General features: G+C 34.7%; 1 protein-coding gene across 1 annotated transcript in view; it reads left to right on the plus strand.

The window, feature by feature from the left end:
* The window catches only part of Vta1 (vesicle trafficking 1), a 103,666-nt gene extending 85,134 nt beyond the window's left edge, over positions 1–18,532 (plus strand). The window contains exons 6-7 of the mRNA XM_090383775.1: positions 4,545–4,793; positions 18,025–18,532. Of these exons, the coding sequence (XP_090239901.1) occupies positions 4,545–4,793; positions 18,025–18,173 (398 nt within the window). The 3' untranslated portion in view covers positions 18,174–18,532. The remainder of the gene's footprint in view (positions 1–4,544; positions 4,794–18,024) is intronic.
* Positions 18,533–19,690: the final 1,158 nt, after the last annotated feature.

The raw sequence follows: 19,690 nt of genomic DNA on the forward strand, positions 1-19,690 counted from the left end.
TGTTTTACCTGTGGCCATTTTTCCTACCTCTGAATATCATTCAATAAAGGATAAAATATATCCATAGTTATTTTGATTTTTAGAAGCATTAGCAACTAAGGCCATATTGCTCCGGGGATATGCGGTGGTCATTCCCTGACCTTTCCGCATCCTCCGTATTTGGTGGGCATGGGCTCAAACCCCGGTCTAATCAAGAAGTGTGTGCTACGTACTGCTGCTCCTGCCCACCTGGCTACGGAGGCGCCCAGCTGATAGGCACGCCTCTGCGGGAATTGAAGGCTGTGGAGATTTAGAAGGGGTTTTTTCCAACGCATCACAAAATTTCTCTGCAGCTTTAGAATTGGCACTGGTGACTTCACCGCATACTTTAATGTTTTGGAAACCAGCACAATGCTTGAACCTGTTACTTGCTACGAACTTGGCTTGGGGTTTGCTGTACTTATCCTTAATATCTTCCTAAATACTTCATGCTTTTGCTTGAATGGCCACTAGACTCAGGGGTGCTTGCTTCTGAATCTGATTTTCCATCCATATAATTAATAGCTTTTCCATTTTCGATATAGCACCTGAACGCTGTTTTGTGATCACTGTTGATCTTAAATGTGTTGATCCTTTAATGTTCTTTTATGCGCGCACTGTCCCTTAAAATAGCATTCACTGTTGAAGCAACGAGACCTAATTCCATGCAATAAATGACAAACTTTGTCCTGCTTCGTACTTCTTAATTAATCATCTTCATTTCTAAATCAATTTTGTTTTGTTTCCTAGCACTGCCAGCACTTTCACTTTCCATTGGTCCCTTCCCCTTCATCATTGTAATAAGTAAATAGGAATAAAGAGAAGATTCTGAAAATTTGTTTTTTATATGATTGAAGATTTCAGTGAAGGGGAACAAATTTCACCATAATAACGTAAAAACCCACACAATTGAAGTTATCGGTATTAATGCAAATGCAATAAGACTGCGTTTACTACCCGTTTATAATTAGATGCACTAACAGAAAAGCCCAATAAACCGGAAAGTGCAAATTGTTTTTATTGTTTTATGGTTTGTGACCTCCAGAAACGTGCTTTAGAAAAATATCACAAAGGCATTCAAAATTGATTCTTATAACGGAACATATGATAAAGATGAAAGTATAGTGCAATTTCCATTATAAAAATGACCTTTTAGAGAGATAAATAGCTTAGTTATATAGCAAAAATTTCAACTTCCAAGGTCTTGGAACGAATTACCAAAAAACAATGTGTTATTGGGTTCACATTACGATATTTTTAAGTTTGCCCTGGCCAGCAAAAACTTACGTAAAGTCGAATTTCTTAAGTAGAGTATTACATAAGCCGGGGAGTGGCTGTTTAATGTTTTGAGGTTATTTAATGTTTCTGTAAAATACTTAATCTGTCTATCTTGTATCTCTTTCATTGTTTCAGGATTTTCCCTTCCTTATTCTTTGTTTCCCTCTGTTATTTTGGCACCTCCGTAGCCAGGTGGGAAGGAGCAGCAGTGCGTAGCACACGGTTCTTGATTAGACCGGGGTTCGAGCCCGTCCCCACCAAATACGGAGGATGCGGAAAGGTCAAGGAATGACCACCGCATATCCCGGAGCAATATGGCCTTAGTTGCTAATGCTCCTAAAAACCAAGCAACAAGATCCTCTGTTATTCTTACTTCCACATAATATTTTTGTTAATTTAAAGTCTTATTTCCCCATCTCTTTCCATGCACTTTTGATGACCTGTTCGTTCTTGTATGTATTCTTGATCTAATATTTTATTTTGTAATAGTTTCTTAATTTCCTTCTTTCCCCTACAAGTTGAATTGTTTGATTCAAAGTCCAACCTTTGTGCTTCCTTTGTTTCTTCTCCAAAATTTTTTTTTTTCCAGATGAACTTGTCCATCTTTCTTTAAAGATAGTCCTTTTATTTCTAATATTTTCTCTCCCAGTCTTTTTATTTATATTGTAAATTGTTCTTTATTTTTTTAATTTTTATTTCCAATTTCACTAATGAAAACTTTGTTCTTGGCTTTTTTTTTTTTTTTTTTTTTTTAAATTTTTGCCAACTTTATTTATATTGTTTCTGTTAAACGTTGATGTGTATATGCATCTGCTCCTCTCCAGTTTCTGAAATCTGTGGAAGATCTCCATCTCTTTATTGTTGTGGTTAATTTGGTTTTCTTGTCTGGTGATATCTGTTTTCTTATGTATTTCTGTATGTGCAAATGGCATTCCTTCTGTTCCCACTCATTAAAGGCACAGAAATCTTTGAACACATCTCCATTTTCATTCTCTATTGTTCCCCCTCTTCCCATTATGCATGTTTTTTTGTTTTTTTTTTTTTGCTGTTGTCTTTGCCAGCTTAGCATTCAAATCTTCCACAACAATTATATCTCTGCTTTTTATTTTATCTGTTACTCTTTGTAGCTTCTCATAGAAAATCTTTCTCTTCACTTTCTGCATTGTGTGTCAGTACATTTTATACAGTCGAAGCTCTATATAACAACCCTCCAGGGGAATGAGAAAAATTATAATTATATCAATCGTTTATAAAATCAGCAGTAAAACAAGTAAAAGCTTGAACATTTAATGTAATTCTACTAATACAATATAGTACAGTGGATTCGGTTTATTTGAGCCACTGGTTAATGGGGAGCAGCCACTTATTTGGGACAAATTTTAAAGAAAAGAACCTAATCGAGAAAAGGGTTTTCTTCGCTTAATCGAGGCAGGAGACCACAGCACTCGAGATTACCCTACGATTGTCTCCAGCCATACCACGTAGTCAGGTTGGACTTCTGGAGGTCGCAACCATAAAACAATGAAAACAATCAGCAGTTTCCAATTTATTGGGCTTTTCTGTTAGTGTAATCTATTATAAACAGATAGTAAACTCAATCTTATTGAATTTGCAATAATACCAATAGCTGCAATTCTGTGGGTTTTTACATTATTGTGGTGAAATGTGTTTCCCCTTCCATGAAATCTTTAATCATATAAAAAACATAACAAAAAATTTCAGAATCTTCTCTTTGTTATTGATTGCTTATCTTTTTTACTGTTTTAAATTTTAACCCTCCCCCAAATGTCAGTGACCCGAAATATCAACTATTTAATATGTACATATTACAGTAACGTATTAATTAAGCTGTGTGTGTAAGTGTAAATTTATTTTTATTTTGCTAACCAGTGGAAATTATTCTTCCGATTTTCACATATCATTTAATTTTTTAATTGGTAAGGTAATAAAAGTGTAAATTTGTGCTTAATATACCTTTACTTTTATAACCTGTGGATATTCCTCCTATTTTTGTTAATATTAGAATCGTGGTTTAATAGAATTAAAATTCAATTCACAAACATGATTACAGTGACCGGCGCTTACTACATATCATATAGTGAATGGTACTTTACTATGGTGAGTCCATCGTAGCATCATTTGATTGTAAAGCATGGGTTCGCTGTATTTTTAACTATTTACATGAAACTTTGCATAATTGGGGTAGACGTTTAATCGAGCCAAGATGCATTAGTCCCGATGTGTCCCAAATAACCGGAATCCACTGTGTAATCTTACTTATAATATATATTACAGTATTAAACAAGAAAATTATGATTGTAAATTTTGCATTGATTGTAGAGTGCAGTAAGGTTATAATTAAATTGTAAATTTCACTGCATTGGCTATATACCTATCAGATCTTAGCAAGAGAATTGTTTCATACTTTAAAATCTGTCAAAACACTGTTTGAATGGTAGAGCATGTTTTAAAAGAGAATGTTGAAGGTGCACAATAGCAGTTATTTTACTTTTGCAGTTAGGCTGCTTTACCCATCTCATACATAGTTCAAACATTCCAGCATCCTATTCTAGTCTTTGATTTGATAGAGAAGATATTCCTTGTATGGTTCATCCTCATCCCAGCTTCCCTTTCAGGGCTTTCACCAAGATAATTCATATCTCCAGTAGGCCTTTCTTTTGAGTCATTGATTTCAAGCTGCTATTTCAGTTTCTGTAGCAGTAATGTTTTTAGTATGATATGGCTACTAGCCACATGCAAAACTCTCCTTCTTTTGCATGTGGGCTTGGAACTGACATTGGCAGAGTTAAAATATTTTAATGATGTAAAAATTTATTGAGGAAAGTGCGTGCAGCAATGTTAGAAAATTACTGTTGGCCAAAAATGAAAGAACTAAATGTTGATTAGCAGCCCAACTCATCTGGAAAAAAAAAATAATGTAACTAAATGTATATTACTGTGCCAGTAATGTATAATATATATTTTATTTATTTTTAAATAAAGTTCATATCTCTCAAAAACAGTAGTATGAGTTTTTAGATAATTTTTTGAAGTTATAAAAAATTAATAGAATTGCCAAAATTAAAAAAAAAAAGTTTAAATTTGTTGTTTACTGAATTCAGAGAAGTTTATAAGAAAAGCCTTATCTTGAATGACTTACTTTATTTTATGAACTGTAATTTTTTTTTAATTTCATTCCATTTTATTGAATAACTTAAAAAAATATATGTAATAACCCTTTAACTTAGGAACTGACAGAGAAGGTTTTACTCAGCCTGTTTATCCCAGTGAACCTGATGAAACGCAAGAAAACACAGGAATGTATCCTCCTCCTCAGTCATTTCCTTTCATGCCTTCAGCAAACATTTCTACCAATTCTACCACTTCTCTGGTTGCTCCCATTCCTGGAGCACATGCTCCACCTTCTACTCCAAGTGGATCTAGTCAGCCTTCTCCATCATCATCAGGAATCTGTTATGTTCCTCCTCAAGCTTCAAGTAAGTTCAAGATATATATCACCCAGATATTTATGAATACATTAACTATATAACTGTTATTGCAGAAACTTATCAAGTATCTTTCTCACCTTGTAATATAATGACAAGAAGAGTGTAAGCATAAAGATGGATATTCTGTATCACTTTATCATTCTGCAGCTCTTTCTTGGGATCAGGTGTGGCTTTTTGACAACCAAGACAAATTCATTATCCTCGAACTAGTGGTCTCCATATCTCATTTTGTAACATAGGAATAGATCATAGAATCTCAACAGCATGGTAGCTCAGACCACATAACATGCAGATGTAGTTTCAGTTTCATCCTCGGGAAATATCTGAATTAAACATTGATTTTTGGTTTATTGAATGGTTACAATTGACAACTGTATAGCAGTCTAAAATCTACATTATTTCAGACTTTTCGAAAACCTTGTGGTCAAACTAAGTTATTATAATCTTATGCAGAATTTATATTTGTGTAACATTCAATAACAAAATGAAAGGGGGGGGGGGGTAAGTGCATATCTTTGAAACCGATGTATTCATTTTGAAAAAGTGAATTTCACAGATTATGCACATCAAAAAAAAAAAAAATTATCATCCAAATATGAATATTTGGATGATACAATTTTTTTTAAATATTTGCCCATCACTCTTATCAAAGTTATGTAATGCTAGATTTCAATTTAATAACTTGTGTTTTTTTTTTTTAAGTGTATGCTTAAAAGAAAATTATTGACTCTAGGCTTGCTTCTAATTCTGTTCAAAAATTATGAAAATTTCTATTGTCTTGTGAACTAAGAAAGCTGAACTGGCAGTGAGTGAAGCTTCTGCTTCACAACCCATTATTAATAATAAATGTAACAAATGCTTTCTTACTAATATCCCATTGTGAATGAATCAAAATAACATTGCATAAAAATCAACTGAAATCATATCATTAAGTAACAGAATGCCTAAGGAATTTGGAAGCTATGACCAGTACAAACATAAATAAAAGAAAAATAAGCATGCTGCACATATTGCATGCATTTCTTTGATTGAAACTAGTTCTCCTTCAACCGTATTATTGGCCATGTTTCTTGTGATTTTTTGCAGCACACATTAGCAGCAGCAAAGTGATGTGTCGAATTTTTTCCAACAACATAACAGGATACCAAGGTTTTAGCTTTTATTTCTCTGTGGGATATCCCCTTGGGCCATTATTAAAAAAATATTCATTTGAGCTGGTTCTCTCTTCTTTTGCACCATGTTTCACAGCAAATTTATGCACCTCACTGCACTTAACAGCAACAACAAAGTGATTACAATTAACAATGTCAAATTTCTATTATCTACGCATATTTCTATAGTAAAATATGCATAGTATTTCCTTGGATGCTGGGAAAAAAATTTCCTCAATAAAATATCCAACTAACTGACCTGCATAAGTTTTCCAATATGTGAACCAATGAAAATATCCTCCTTGATTTTTATTTCACTTATTCTCAGGAATTTATTTTAAATTATAAAATCCATTATCTGATTGTGAAATCAAGTGGGACATAATTACTGCAGATGGCTGAAGCTGTGGATAAATCGAGGCACTGTACTCAGTTTGTTGGCTGAGACATTGCTTTATTTTTCTTCCTTCAGGTGGACAGAACTGGCTCAAAGAATTGTAGTGCCCCAAACTTTCCTATGGTACCCATGTCCCCCATCCCATTCACAAGGTAAAAAAAAGGTTTTTCAGTTCATTTTAATAAAATAAAAAATATAATTTATTGATTTAAATATAATGAGAGTAGCATTGATTATTACATGGTCACTAACTTTTTGGGCCTTAACAACTACAAATCTCTGGATCATTTCATCAGGTCTAAACCCTTGGAGACAGCATGTTTACTTGATTAGATTGCCAGCCTATCAAACCATATTGTGTCATTGTGGAATGGAGGTAGATGTGATTAACCTCATCTTTGATAAAACTTCCCTCAGCACTGGACACTGATACTAGCAGTGTTACAAGAATGTTGTGAAATTGTTCGAGCATATGAATTGCGAGAATTTTAGTGGGAATAACTGCCTTCAAAATGGTTTTGCAAATAATTTAATTCTTTTATAAATTGCTGACAGAGATGACTTTCTGATCACCACCTGCACTCAGAATTTTGAAATTCATATTGGAATTAATCATTATGATCAACTCAATGATATCTTTCATTGACTGGATTGTGCTGTCTGAAAATGTTGAAAAAGTGGATCCTAAAATTTTCCTTCAATCCTTCCACCTTCTTCATGGTGTTCATTATCAGACATTCTCTTTTGGTGGTCAACTCTTATTTGCTCAAATTCCAGTTTAATTGCCAACTTTTTTTGTATCATCTAGAACAGTTTCCAAATTTTTTTCAAATGCCAGCCACTTTTATATTTGAGATAAAAGCTATGGGTCACAAAAAATATTAAACTAATATGCAAATATATTAATAACTGTTTTTTTTTTAAATACAATGATAATCATACTTATCGTATAAAATATACATTAGTTTGTTATAGGTATACCTATATTTCCCCATATATCTGTGTTAATAGGATTGTTGCCAACTGAAAAAAAGCTGTTTTACTGTGAAGTCATACAGAGCACTTTCATAAATCACATGAACTACAAGTGGTGCAGACCACAGGTTGGGAAATGCTGATGTAGAAAACATTTACATTTGTCATCTGGTCTGCAATTTTTCAGTTATTCAATTAATTGTGAAAGCAGGGAGAAGGTTATGAAGAGAGCTTTGCTTGTAATGTTTATTTGGCCCAAAATGTTGCACCAAACAATTAGGTAAAGGTTCTAGTTTTTTCAGTGGTAAAAAATTCAGTCCTTACTTTCCTATATAGAATTCCTTTTTTAAACTCTTCACTTCTTTCTTGTTTGATTTTTTTTCTGTTGGTTTTTCAATTTTTGGCAATCCCCTGAACTTCAGTGCCCAGAACTAATTCCACTTTGGCTCAACCCTTAATACAGCCATGCCATGCATGTAGATGAGGTGAGTTCTTATCATGAGAAATTGACCAGATAACAAATACCAGTTTCAGGTGTTGCACAGAGGTTTGAAGAAAATCCTGGTTACCCTTAACAATTAAAAAAAAAAAAAAAAAAAATTCCATATATTGGAATGGCAAGTAGCATTATGACTGTAACTCCCTGACCATCTCCCACCAACCTAGCACAAGAACTGAAGTGTTTGGGGCACCTAGCTTTTTTTTCTGATCTTGACCCTTACCTCCAAAGTATAATGCATATGCCTTCTTAATCAGTAGAGTAAATACTTGTTTTAAGATTTGAAAGTTAATTCCCCATTGGGATGAAAAACATGCTTTTGAGACATTATGCATGAAATTAAATAGCTAAATATCTCTGTGGTTCACTAGAGAGCAACTAAACAAAATGAAAACTAACAAGCAGTGGGAAAGCCACAAGATAGCTGGTCTGGTATGATTGTCACATCGTGAAAATCTGATCGATGATTGAGTGAAATCGGGCATTATATTAACCAACACTTAATACTCTCCAAGCTGAATCACTGTAAGGTTGTGGCCCCTTGCTCTCCCACAAACATACATTTTCCAATAAAATTGGGGGGAGAGAGAGGGTTAGGGAACATATTTGGTAATATTTTCATAATTAAAGCAAAAAAAAACAACTCTGTAATAAGAAGAAAATCAGCATTATTAACCCACAGCACAATTTTTTGCCTTAATTTTTAACAATCTTTATAAGAAGTAAGTCCATGATGATTTACAGCTATACGTGAGTGTTTCGGCACATTTTATTGTGCACATACACCTTGAGTCTTTTTGATCAAATTTTAGTTTGTTGAGAAAAGCTTTGTGCCTGAGATTTGCATAATTATTTTCATAACATATTAATTGCCATGAGAAGTGGTTTGTCTTACATTTTTTTAAGATTATGCCATGTGACACAACATTAATATCACGGTTCATTTTATTGTTCAGGAAGCGTGACTATATATTTGTCACCGTATGTTGTTATTCGTAGTAAAAGCACTCCCCAGCTTATGTAATACTCAACTTAAGAAATCCGACTTTACGTAAGTTTTGGCCAGCCAGTGCAAACTTAAAAAAATCGTGGAATGTATTTTGCGTCCCGTAGGAATAAATGAAGGTATTGTGAAAATATCGTAATGTGAACCCAATAACACATGTTTTTTTGGTTATTCGTTCCAAGATCTCAGAAATTGAAATTTTTGTTATATAACTAAGTTATTTATCTCTCTAAAAGATAATTTTTATAATGGAAATTGCACTACACTTTCATCATTATCATATGTTCCATTATAAAAATCAATTTTGAACAGCTTTTTTGATATTTTTCTAAAGAACATTTCTGGAATTCACTACCATAAAACAATAAAAACAATTTGCACTTTCCGGTTTATTGGGCTTTTCTGTTAGCGCAATCTATTATAAATGGGTAGTAAACTCGATCTTATTGCATTTACGATAATACCAACAACTGGAATTCTGTGGGTTTTTACATTACGGTATTATGGTGAAATGAGTTCCCTTTCACTGAGATCTTCAATCACATAAAAAACATAAATAAATTTTCAGAATGTTAAAGGACAGTGTATAAAAGAACATGTTAAAGGATCAATGCATTTAAAATCAACAGTGATCACAAAACAGTGTTCGGATGCTATATCGAAGATGGAAAAGCTATTAATAATATTAATGGAAAATCAAATTCAGACGCGTGTGCAGTGGCCATTCAAGCAAAAGTAAGAAGTATTTATGAAGATATTAAGGATAAGTACAGCGAACCCCAAGCCAAGTTCGTGGCAAGCAACGGGTGGTTTAATAGGTTCAAGCATTGCGCTGGTTTCCAAAACATTAAAGTATGCAATGAAGTCGCCAGTGCTGATTCTGCAGCTGCAGAGAAATTTTGTGATGTGTTGGCAAAAACCCCTTCTAAATCTCCACTGCCCTCAACTTCTGCAGCGTTCTGCTTATGTTAATTCTGGCAACAAGGCTTGAATGGTAAAACTTGCAGACATTATGCCTGTCACCTCTCTCTTTGTAATTTTATAATTTTTCAATTTTTAATTTTTCCTTGCATGAAATAAAAAAAATTGAATAAATAATTCTATTTACATGTTCATCGAACATTTTTTTTTTTTTTTTTTGCTTCAATCAAATTCAGTGCGCATAGTTGCAAGTGCGGCATGCATAAGCATTTAGGGAAGTTCCGACTTATGTCAAATTTGACTTACATAATGTTGCATGGAACACAACCCTTACGTAAGTCGGGGAGCAGCTGTACAATTATATTTTCAAAAAAAAAAAAAAAAAAAAAAAAATTGACGGCCCCGACAAATTTTTATTTTCATTTTTTCTATTATTAACATTATGGTGATTAACATGTTAAGCTTCATTACAATTATATATTAGTATTAGAATGGTCAAATGATGCAGGGAAGTGGACTTACTCTGAATTTCCTTCAAAAAATCCTCAGTCATTTGTATTATATCTATCACCAACAAGTGACCATCTTGGGACAATGTAATCAGTGGAACTGCTGTAATTTGTTTCATCGCTCTACAACATGCTATTCCAAAGGTAACTTCCTGATACCTAGTCTTCTGTTACTCCCCAAGATTTTATATATACATTGCTGTTCAAAGAAAATGCATCACCTAGGAATTTCACATTTCTAACCCTTTTTCACAATGATACATTACATTAATGACTAGAATCACAAGTAGAAATATAAACAAGATATTTATTAATGGTTAAGGCAAAGCTGAGTAATTTTTGACAGGTGCTCTCAAAATATTCCAAAATGAGCGTTTTCAATCTTCATACAACAGTTTTGGTAAACATCACAATTATGGCTGAAATGTTATCAGAAGTCCTCAATTTGCTTCAGTTTATCATTTTAAATGGAAAACAAAATGAAAAGTTCAACTAAATATTAGTTTGCACCTGGTGAAAACTAATATTTAGTTGAACCTGACTCTGATGACAACAGCACACCATCGAGGCATTGACAAGGTCAATTTTTGAAGATAATCAAATGATAGTTCATGGTTCCAAACACGAATTATGACTTCCTGAAGTTCACAAAGGGTCTTTGGCTTCTTTCTGGCAACTGCAGATTACACACGATGCCAACAGTTCTCTATAGTATTCAGGTCTGGTCGGGCTGTTTCCTGGCCAACTAAGAGTTTGTAATGGACCATTCTTCCAACCATTTTTTCACCTGTAACAAATGTAAACACGTTACTGTCGAAACTCTAATGCAGAAATGAAGCTAAAGCAACTACAGAAGTGCCTACTTACACTTTTTTCCCGATGACAAGGAGCAGAGTCGTCCTGAAAGATACAGTTACTTGGTAGGTTGAAATGGTCTCTAATGGTTGGAGCAATTTGCCTTCCAATATAGCCAGGTATCCATTGGCATTTACAGAACCTTTTATAAACTGCAGGTGACCTACTCCGTGATACGAAATGCACCCCCATATCATTTGGCTGATAGGGAATTTCACTGTAGACACTATACAGTCTCTGGATGGTATCCTTCACCACATCTACGGCGGCAGGACGCATCCGTAGCCGGGTGGGCAGGAGCAGCAGTGCATAGCACACGCTTCTTGATTAGACCGGGGTTTTTGAGCCCATGACCACCAAATACGGAGGATGCGGAAAGGCCAGGGAATGACCACCGCATATCCCTGGAGCAATATGGCCTTAGTTGCTAATGCTCCTAAAAACCAAACAACAACATCTACAGCAAATCATTTGTCTCCCATTAGAGCGATGCAAGTTGAATTTCTTCTCATCCGAGAAAATAACTGACTTCCACTGCTCTCGGGTCCATTTGACATGATCCTTACACCAAATTAATTGGGTCTTTTTCATTTTTTGTGTGGGGAGGGGACTTTTTCTTAGGACAACAGGCTACAAGTCCATTTTTGAAGCAGCGTCTTCTGACTGTTACTGCACTTGCTACCACTCCTGTATGTTCTTCCCATTCTCTTTTCAGCTCAGACAAAGAAGCTGTACAGTTTTTAAGGCATAAGCACTTCAAAACACAGTCCTGTTTTGGTGGAGACTCGTTTCCATCCGGTTCCTTTTTTTCCTATCAGCAGAACCAGTATTCTTGAGTTTGGAAAGAAATCTACTCGCTGCCGACTGATTACAAGGCACTCTATAAGTAATATGACGGGAAGAACATCCTTCCTCATGTAAAGCAACAATAGCACTCTTTGTTCGAGGCGTCAACTGCACGTAACTCTCCATCCTGACACCAGCAAGGAATGACTGCAACTCTTGCAGAGCGTGCTTATATAGCTGAAAGTACCAGCTGATGCAATATTATGTCATCACCTTCGCATACTAATTTTATCTGATGCAATCCATAAGAAATATTGCCCTATACTTAAGTTATTTGGGCAACAATTACAGTTTTAAAGGGTGATGCACTTTCTTTGAACACCAGTGTATATCTTGGTTCCTGTCTCACTAGTCAGCTTCAGTGTACTTCCCTAATTCATTTTACTCATTTCCTTTGGGCACTGATATACCTGAGGTCCCTCCCCCTTAATGTCCAAACTTTCCACTCCTCACCAGCCTGACTGTCCTTTGAACGTGCTCTAAATGCTGTATGGCATTTTAGATACAGCTTTCAGACCTGAGTACAATATTCCAAGTCGTATATACCAGAATGACTAATTCTTTCTCCCTACTTGCAAAGAACTAACAAATCGTTGATAGGAATTTCTAGTTATGTTTGTATCATAACTCCTCTCTTAGCCTTTCTTGTCCTGAACAACCTTTAACTCCTAGGTTTTTGTTCTTCAGCCATGAGATCTTATATTTAATAGCATTTAAGCTTTAATTGCAATTTTTCAGACCATGTTTGAAGCCAATCCACGTCATTTTGAAGCATCATAGTCTAATTTCAGTTGTCGACGACTCCTCTTACTTTCAAATCATTAGCAGAATTTGACAGCTAATTCTCTACTCCCTTGTAATTGTCATTAAGGAAGATTGGAAACAAGAGACCAAGCACTAAACCTGAAAAATACCACTTGCTACACTGGCCCACTCTGATGCATGCACATTTATGATACTATTTATCTCCTATCCTTTAGGTCCTCCGTGACAGCAATTTTTTACCCACTCATCACTTATTTAGAGGCCAGAGTTCAAATCTTGTTGATGACTGGAGGAATTCTTAAAGGCACCCTCAGTTGGGGCTATATTTAGCCAATCTCATATGGAAGGTGTACGGATTTTTTGCCTGTGAGTTATTCATGGTTCATCACCTCACAACATGCAAATCAGCCCATGAACATTCACTTTTACAAACATAATACACTGACATAATATGGCCTAAAATGCTGTTATACCATAAAACTAACAACAGTGGTCTTTTAACAGTCCCTGATCCGCTTAAGAATTCCTATAATCCCAGCTTGCTCAAGCTTGTATAGTACAACTTCTTGTGTGGAACTATGTCAAAAGCTTTACTGAAAATAGTGCATAATATCAGACTTGTTTCTTGCATCCAAGTAGTTTGACCTGGCCATAAGTAATTAATCAGATTGGTCTTCCCCTTTACAGATCCATTCTGTGATCCCTTTAGGGTTCTATTCTCATTGATGAATGAGAATATACACACCACCAAGAATAACCCTAATTGTTGTATTAATTTGCTACATTTGTTTCATGTTTAATCCTTTCCCCCCCCCCTTCTTTGCTATAGCCTTGCAATCACAAACGTACCATTTTCAATAAAATGGGGTATGATGGAACATTTTCATAATTAGGGCATAAAATAATAAAATTCTGTATTATGTCCTTGACCATAGATTCTATGATCTCAGCCACTGTAGACGTCAGACTCAGTCTATAGTTGTCCATTATCTCATTCTCTCTCTTTTGGATTAGGGAAGCATGAGGGTCTCTCTCATCTGAAGGGAGCTGATTGAACACCATAATCAAATTGCTATTCTAAGTACATGACATGACAAACTCCCTGACCAATGGAGTATTGTATTAACCAGTAGCTGTACCTGATACTACCCAAACTAAATCATTGTGAGGTGTGGCACTTTCGTATTTTTTTAAAATAAATCACAAAAGTAACTTTACTTCAAGATCAAACATGGTTATGTATCTAAGACTGTTGTAGGAATATAGAAAAAAGAAAACACTAATTATACCACAAAACAAATGCTGCAAATTAATGCAACAATCAAGAATTATTTTTGGTAAGGTGTGTTTCTCCTACCTGTGTACCAAGGTACCCTAACAATCAAATAAACATAAAAATAAATTATCTTCCATGAAGTACTGCATATGAGTAGAAGTAACCCCAGAGAAACGTACCAACTGTGTGGTACTACACTTAAGGTGGTAAAAAATGAAAAAGACCTGGGAGTAATTGTGCAGTCAGATATGAAGTTTTCTGAGCAATGCAGACAGGGTGCCAGGGCAGGTCATGGGGTTTTGTCAATGATATATAGGAATTTTGCTAGCAGGGAAAAGGAGGTGATTGTCCCTCTGTATAAGGCAATGGTCAGGCCACGCCTTGAGTACTGCGTACAGGTTTGGAAGCCTCATTTTGCTTGAGCGTATACAGAGAAGGGCAACAAGATTGGTGAGGGGAATGAAGGGATTCTCTTACCAAGAGAGGCTTAAGTTCTGCAGATTGCAGTGGCTGGAGACTAGGCACCTGCGCAGTGATCTGATTAAGGTGTATAAGACCTTGAATGGGTCGAGCACGCTGAATTCTGATGGGATCCTTCCACTTGTTCAGATTACGAACCTAAGGGGACATAAATTCAAATTAAGAAAAGACAGATGTGCGGAAATTTGCTTTTTTTTTTTTTTTTTTTTGGCTAATGCATACACGCTTTCTTGCATCACATGCCACTACTACTACTACTATTATTAACCCTCAAATTTCAATATTTTGTGTAATGATCTTTTTAAGAAGCAAGTCTATGATGATTTGTAGCCAAATCTGAGTGATTCGGCCCTACATGCACACATAATTGCCTTGAGTCTCTTTGATCAAATTTCAGTTGTCGAGAAGAGCTTTGTGTCTGAGACTTGCATAATTATTTTCTTAACATGTTAATTGCCTCGAGACACAGCATTTGAATAGGTCATGGTATATTTGTCGCAGTATGTTGTTAATCGTTATGATATTTTCAAAAAAAATTTTGAATCCCCTAGCAATCTTATTTTTTATTAACATTATGGTGATTAATGCGTTAAACTTCATTATATTCATGATGTAGGGAAGTGGAATTATTCTACATCTGCTGAAAAGAAGTAAAGAAAATTCCCGATCACTTATATCATATCTATTACCAGAAATTGCCCATCCAGTTCCTTCTTGATATTTCCCATCTGTCTTTGTTGACCATCTTGGAGAGAAGTTTGTTCTCTATTGTCTTTTTTGAAAATAGTACATCAAAACAAAAAAATTTTGACCCTGACATTTCTCAAAAGTGCAGAAGAATGTTAATAACTGCAACCTAAAAGTTTCTATAAAGCCAGGTAAAAACTCCTCAGATAGAATATATAAAGGAATGTACTGCACAGTGGCATGAAAAATTACACAATACCATTTTAATGCCAGAACCTTCACGTAACATTGATTGAGATGCAAATAAGACAATGTGAAGAAGAAAAAATAAGATGTGATAATACATGTATTCTGTGTTATGCTGATGCCTTTTTTTAATATAAGTTGTCTACATATTCAATAACTAACGTGAAATTTCATTCCCATAGGTGATCATACACTAGAGGTGGAGCCCGGAATCTGAAGAAGGATGCTATGGTTAAAAAAGTGGAGTATCGAGCAGTGATAAAGTTCCTGCATTTGTAGGGCAAGAAAGCTCAGGAAATTGACGAAGAAATGAAAGCTATGTATGGGCAGAATTGTCCATCCTGTGACACTGTAAAAAAGTGGAAGTGGGAGTTCCAGTGCGGTCGTACAAGTGTCTTTGATGAGCCAAGAGAAGAAAGGCCATCACCATCCACAGGCAGTGGTTGCAGAAGTTGAGCAGCTGGTGCTGAGTGACAGACGTGTGACAATTCATTTCATTGCAAGTGCAGTGGGAATTAGTTATGCATTTTACATAACCACCTGCGCATGTCTAAGGTCTCCACACAATGAGTTCCAAGATTGCCGACGCTGTTGCAGAAGCAATATGAAATGCAATGTTCTTGCCAACTGTTGGATTTGTGTAATGCGGATGTTGAGAACTTTTTTGATTGGTTGGTGACGAATGCTGGGTGTACAATGAAGAAACCATTGTATGGATGCCCCTTTGATTCGTCTCAGGAAGTCATCAATTAAGTGGAATCGTGGTTTCAGGCAAAAAGTACGGACTTCTATGATCAAGGCATTAAACAACTGATCCATAGATGGGAGAAATATGTTACTATACATGGAAAATACATAGAAAAGGATTAAAGTTCCTGTGAAGTTTCACCTTTCTAGGGCTATATGTGAAGTTTCACCTTTCTATTCATCTTTCTAGGTAAGGGTACAAACTTTTTGTACCCCCTTGTATGTGATCAACTTTTAAAAATTTGCCTAAACAGTATGGTAAATATTTAGCTGCATATGTCAGTTTAGACCAGTACTTATCAAGATTTGTTGATGCCTACACACTATGCATGTGCCAAAACTAATTTGACATCCCACTCAGAATTTTGTAATGATATGCAACTTCCTTTATATCAGACCAAAAATATGTAAACAACAATAAGAGAAGGAAGGTTTGTGGTATATACTAATCACAAGCTTAACCAAAGCCATCTGAAATCATCAACATATATTAACCATTAAATATAATATTTTAATGATTAATGTATGGTGTTCCTGCCACATTTGCATACAAAAAACTTTCTTAGACATTTACCATAACTGATGCAGGAATAACTTTTGGCCAAAGTGACCAAAATTACAACCATTCATGCTGTGTGTTATTTGTTGATAACAATATGAATACACAGAGGGTGGCAGATCTACTTTGACAGCTTTTTGGCCTCATCCCACAGATGTTTGGTGGGAGTTCAAGTCAAGATCATTGTAAGAGGCTGATTGGTGTGCTGAACACTCTTCAGTGTTGAGCACACCATTCAGTCATGATGTTGCACACTCTGAAGAGTGTTCAGGAAAACATTCCTTCATACATCTGGTCTGGCAGCATGGTGCATTACCTTGCTGAAAGATGGCTCATCATCAGGGAACATGTATGTATGCCAATAATAGTGCAAGTAGGTCTCTGCTGTCAATATCCTTGCTGGCATATTAGAGGATCTAAGATTTCCCAGAAAATCATTCCCCAGATCAAATTACTGCTACTACCAGCCTGCACTCTCTACACAATTCCATCAGCATGACACAAAAGGAAATTCCGGTCATCTGCTGTCCAACTGTGTTTGTGGCACCACGTGAATGCAAATGTCTATGGAATGCATTCAGGAGGAGATGCCACATCAGCCATCTCTGATACTCCATTCAATGAAATACATCAGAGTCCTGCTGCAAAGTGCACTTGATGTCCTCACATTATATCCTGTGATCAGTTACAACATGACTGTCTGTATGGGCCACTGTCACCATCTCTCAATCCATTCATTCAACATGAGTTTTGTACCACAACTTTTGTTCAAGGTAGTTGTTTTGCCTTTTGTCTGTCACAAATGTGGACCTGCTTTTTCCACCTTACACTAACATTCATAACTCATTGAAAATCTGTCATATCGCGGCTTCTTCCATGCACATCATGGTTAACACTGTATGCATAGCCATGTATTGACCGTTTACCAGTATCACCAGGTTGTGCTTTTATTCCTGTGATGTAGTCTACTTACTCCCATTAGGGCAGATGGTCCTATTTCATCATCCTTTCATTAAAGCAAATGCTTCTTTACTTTGTATACAACAGCATTCCCATTTTGAGAATGTTATTCTAATACTTTTGGTGACATAGTTGATGTTACTTTTGCAAGTCAGCTATATAAAATAAATGTCTTTGCATTAACTCATATTTTATGTTCTCTAAATTTACCAGATTAAGTGAATAGTGTACTTGGTGTATTTAATTTCAAAAAAACTTGATTTTTATTCTAAATAATTTCTTTGTACTAATGGTATCTGGTTTAGGAACTGAAAATTATTATTTATTTTTATTTTTTTAGATGGAATCATTCTTCGCCCTGAAGACTTTCATAAGGCACAAAAGTACTGTAAATGGGCAGGAAGTGCACTACAATATGAAGATGTACCTACTGCAATTGAAAATCTACAAAAAGCTTTATTGCTTCTTACAACAGGAAAAAATGAATAACTTAACAATCATTTCCGAACTGACACTGGATGTATAAATGCATCATAAAGCCTTTAAAATTTGTAAAAGTAGCACCTAGGAAGGCTGTCGTACCATGATTGTGTTGTGTATATATATATATATATATGTATGTAGAAATATATTACATGACATTTAACTTGCTTCTGGACAGTATTCACACAATTCTCAAAATAGTGCCTAAAGATTGTGCTTGCACAGTTAACTTGAATTAAGGTATTCTTGCCTTAATAGCTGTGATAAATGTTATCCTTTCTCTCTATACTGTTATTGCTGCCAATTGAACTTGTTATGGTTAGGGTAATTTAAGGCTATTCTACTTTTTAAAAACCTCTTGGTATTGACTTAATATTTTTCATCTTGTGTCAGATACACAGTTAATTGGCTAATTTATTAATTTTTTTAACATATATAGTTTCTCCTGATCTTTTGTTATCTTAAAAGAACCTTCCTGTTTTCTTAATTCTGTTTATAAAATACTGACACAATGTGACATATCTTAAGTTATTATACCAGTGAATTTGCATTTTCTTTTTTTCTTTATTTTGCAATTCACAATTTTAGAAATTGTTCAGAAAATTACATTAAAGTTAGTTAATTTTAAATGAGTAATCCAATTTAGGTATTCAGCATAAAAAAAAATAAAAAAGATTCTTTGTATGCATTAAATCAGCAAAGATCATGTATATTTTATTTGTGCTTTATTTAGCATTCTGATATAAACTTTAAATCCTGAATGTATTAAGTGTTAAAGCCATTTTTTTTTTTTTTTTTTTTTTGATGAAGTATGATATTACTCTTTAATGTAATGTAAAGCTGTCTTATTTTATGTATTGCAATAGACAGACCATGTGTGAAGAGGTGGTTATGCTCAAAGTTCCATTGAAAAATTTGTCATTGTAGCAAAAACGATGAATAAATGGCAAATGTCATTGTTATGCTCATCCATTTATGGGTAAAAATGTGTGCTATTATATTTCATTTAGCTGCTGTTATTTGTAATTATAAGAATTTCATTTATAATTTTTACTGTGCTTCAATACATGTTATAAAGCAAAAAATTTTATATTGTAATGTTCAGATCTTGTCTGCTTTTATTTAATTTTATTCTAGCCAATTAATGATGTTTGCTCCTGTTTATGGTTTTTATATCTGCTGTAGTTATACAACCAAATTTGAAAAGGTAAAATTATCTGAAAATTAGCATTTTATGATATATATTTCACTAATTTTTCTCAAAGTGCAGTTCTGCTAAATGCTTTATTAAATTTGGACTGGTATGAAATTAATATGATATAATTATCAAAATATATGAAAATAAGTACGTCTCTTCAGCAGGCCACACTGCTCTCATTTGCAACCTTGCCTTTCATTAAAGATGGGGAAATTCTCAAAAGTAAGTCTTCTCAGAGATATTTTGAAATAGCATAGAGTTGTGACTACATTTCTTTATAAGATTGTATGCTGGTGTCATAAAATTTTGTGATAAGCTATGTTAT

Source organism: Mastigoproctus giganteus, chromosome 1 (assembly GCF_048544385.1).
Source record: "Mastigoproctus giganteus isolate SK-2022 chromosome 1, ASM4854438v1, whole genome shotgun sequence".
NCBI lineage: Eukaryota > Metazoa > Arthropoda > Arachnida > Uropygi > Thelyphonidae > Mastigoproctus > Mastigoproctus giganteus.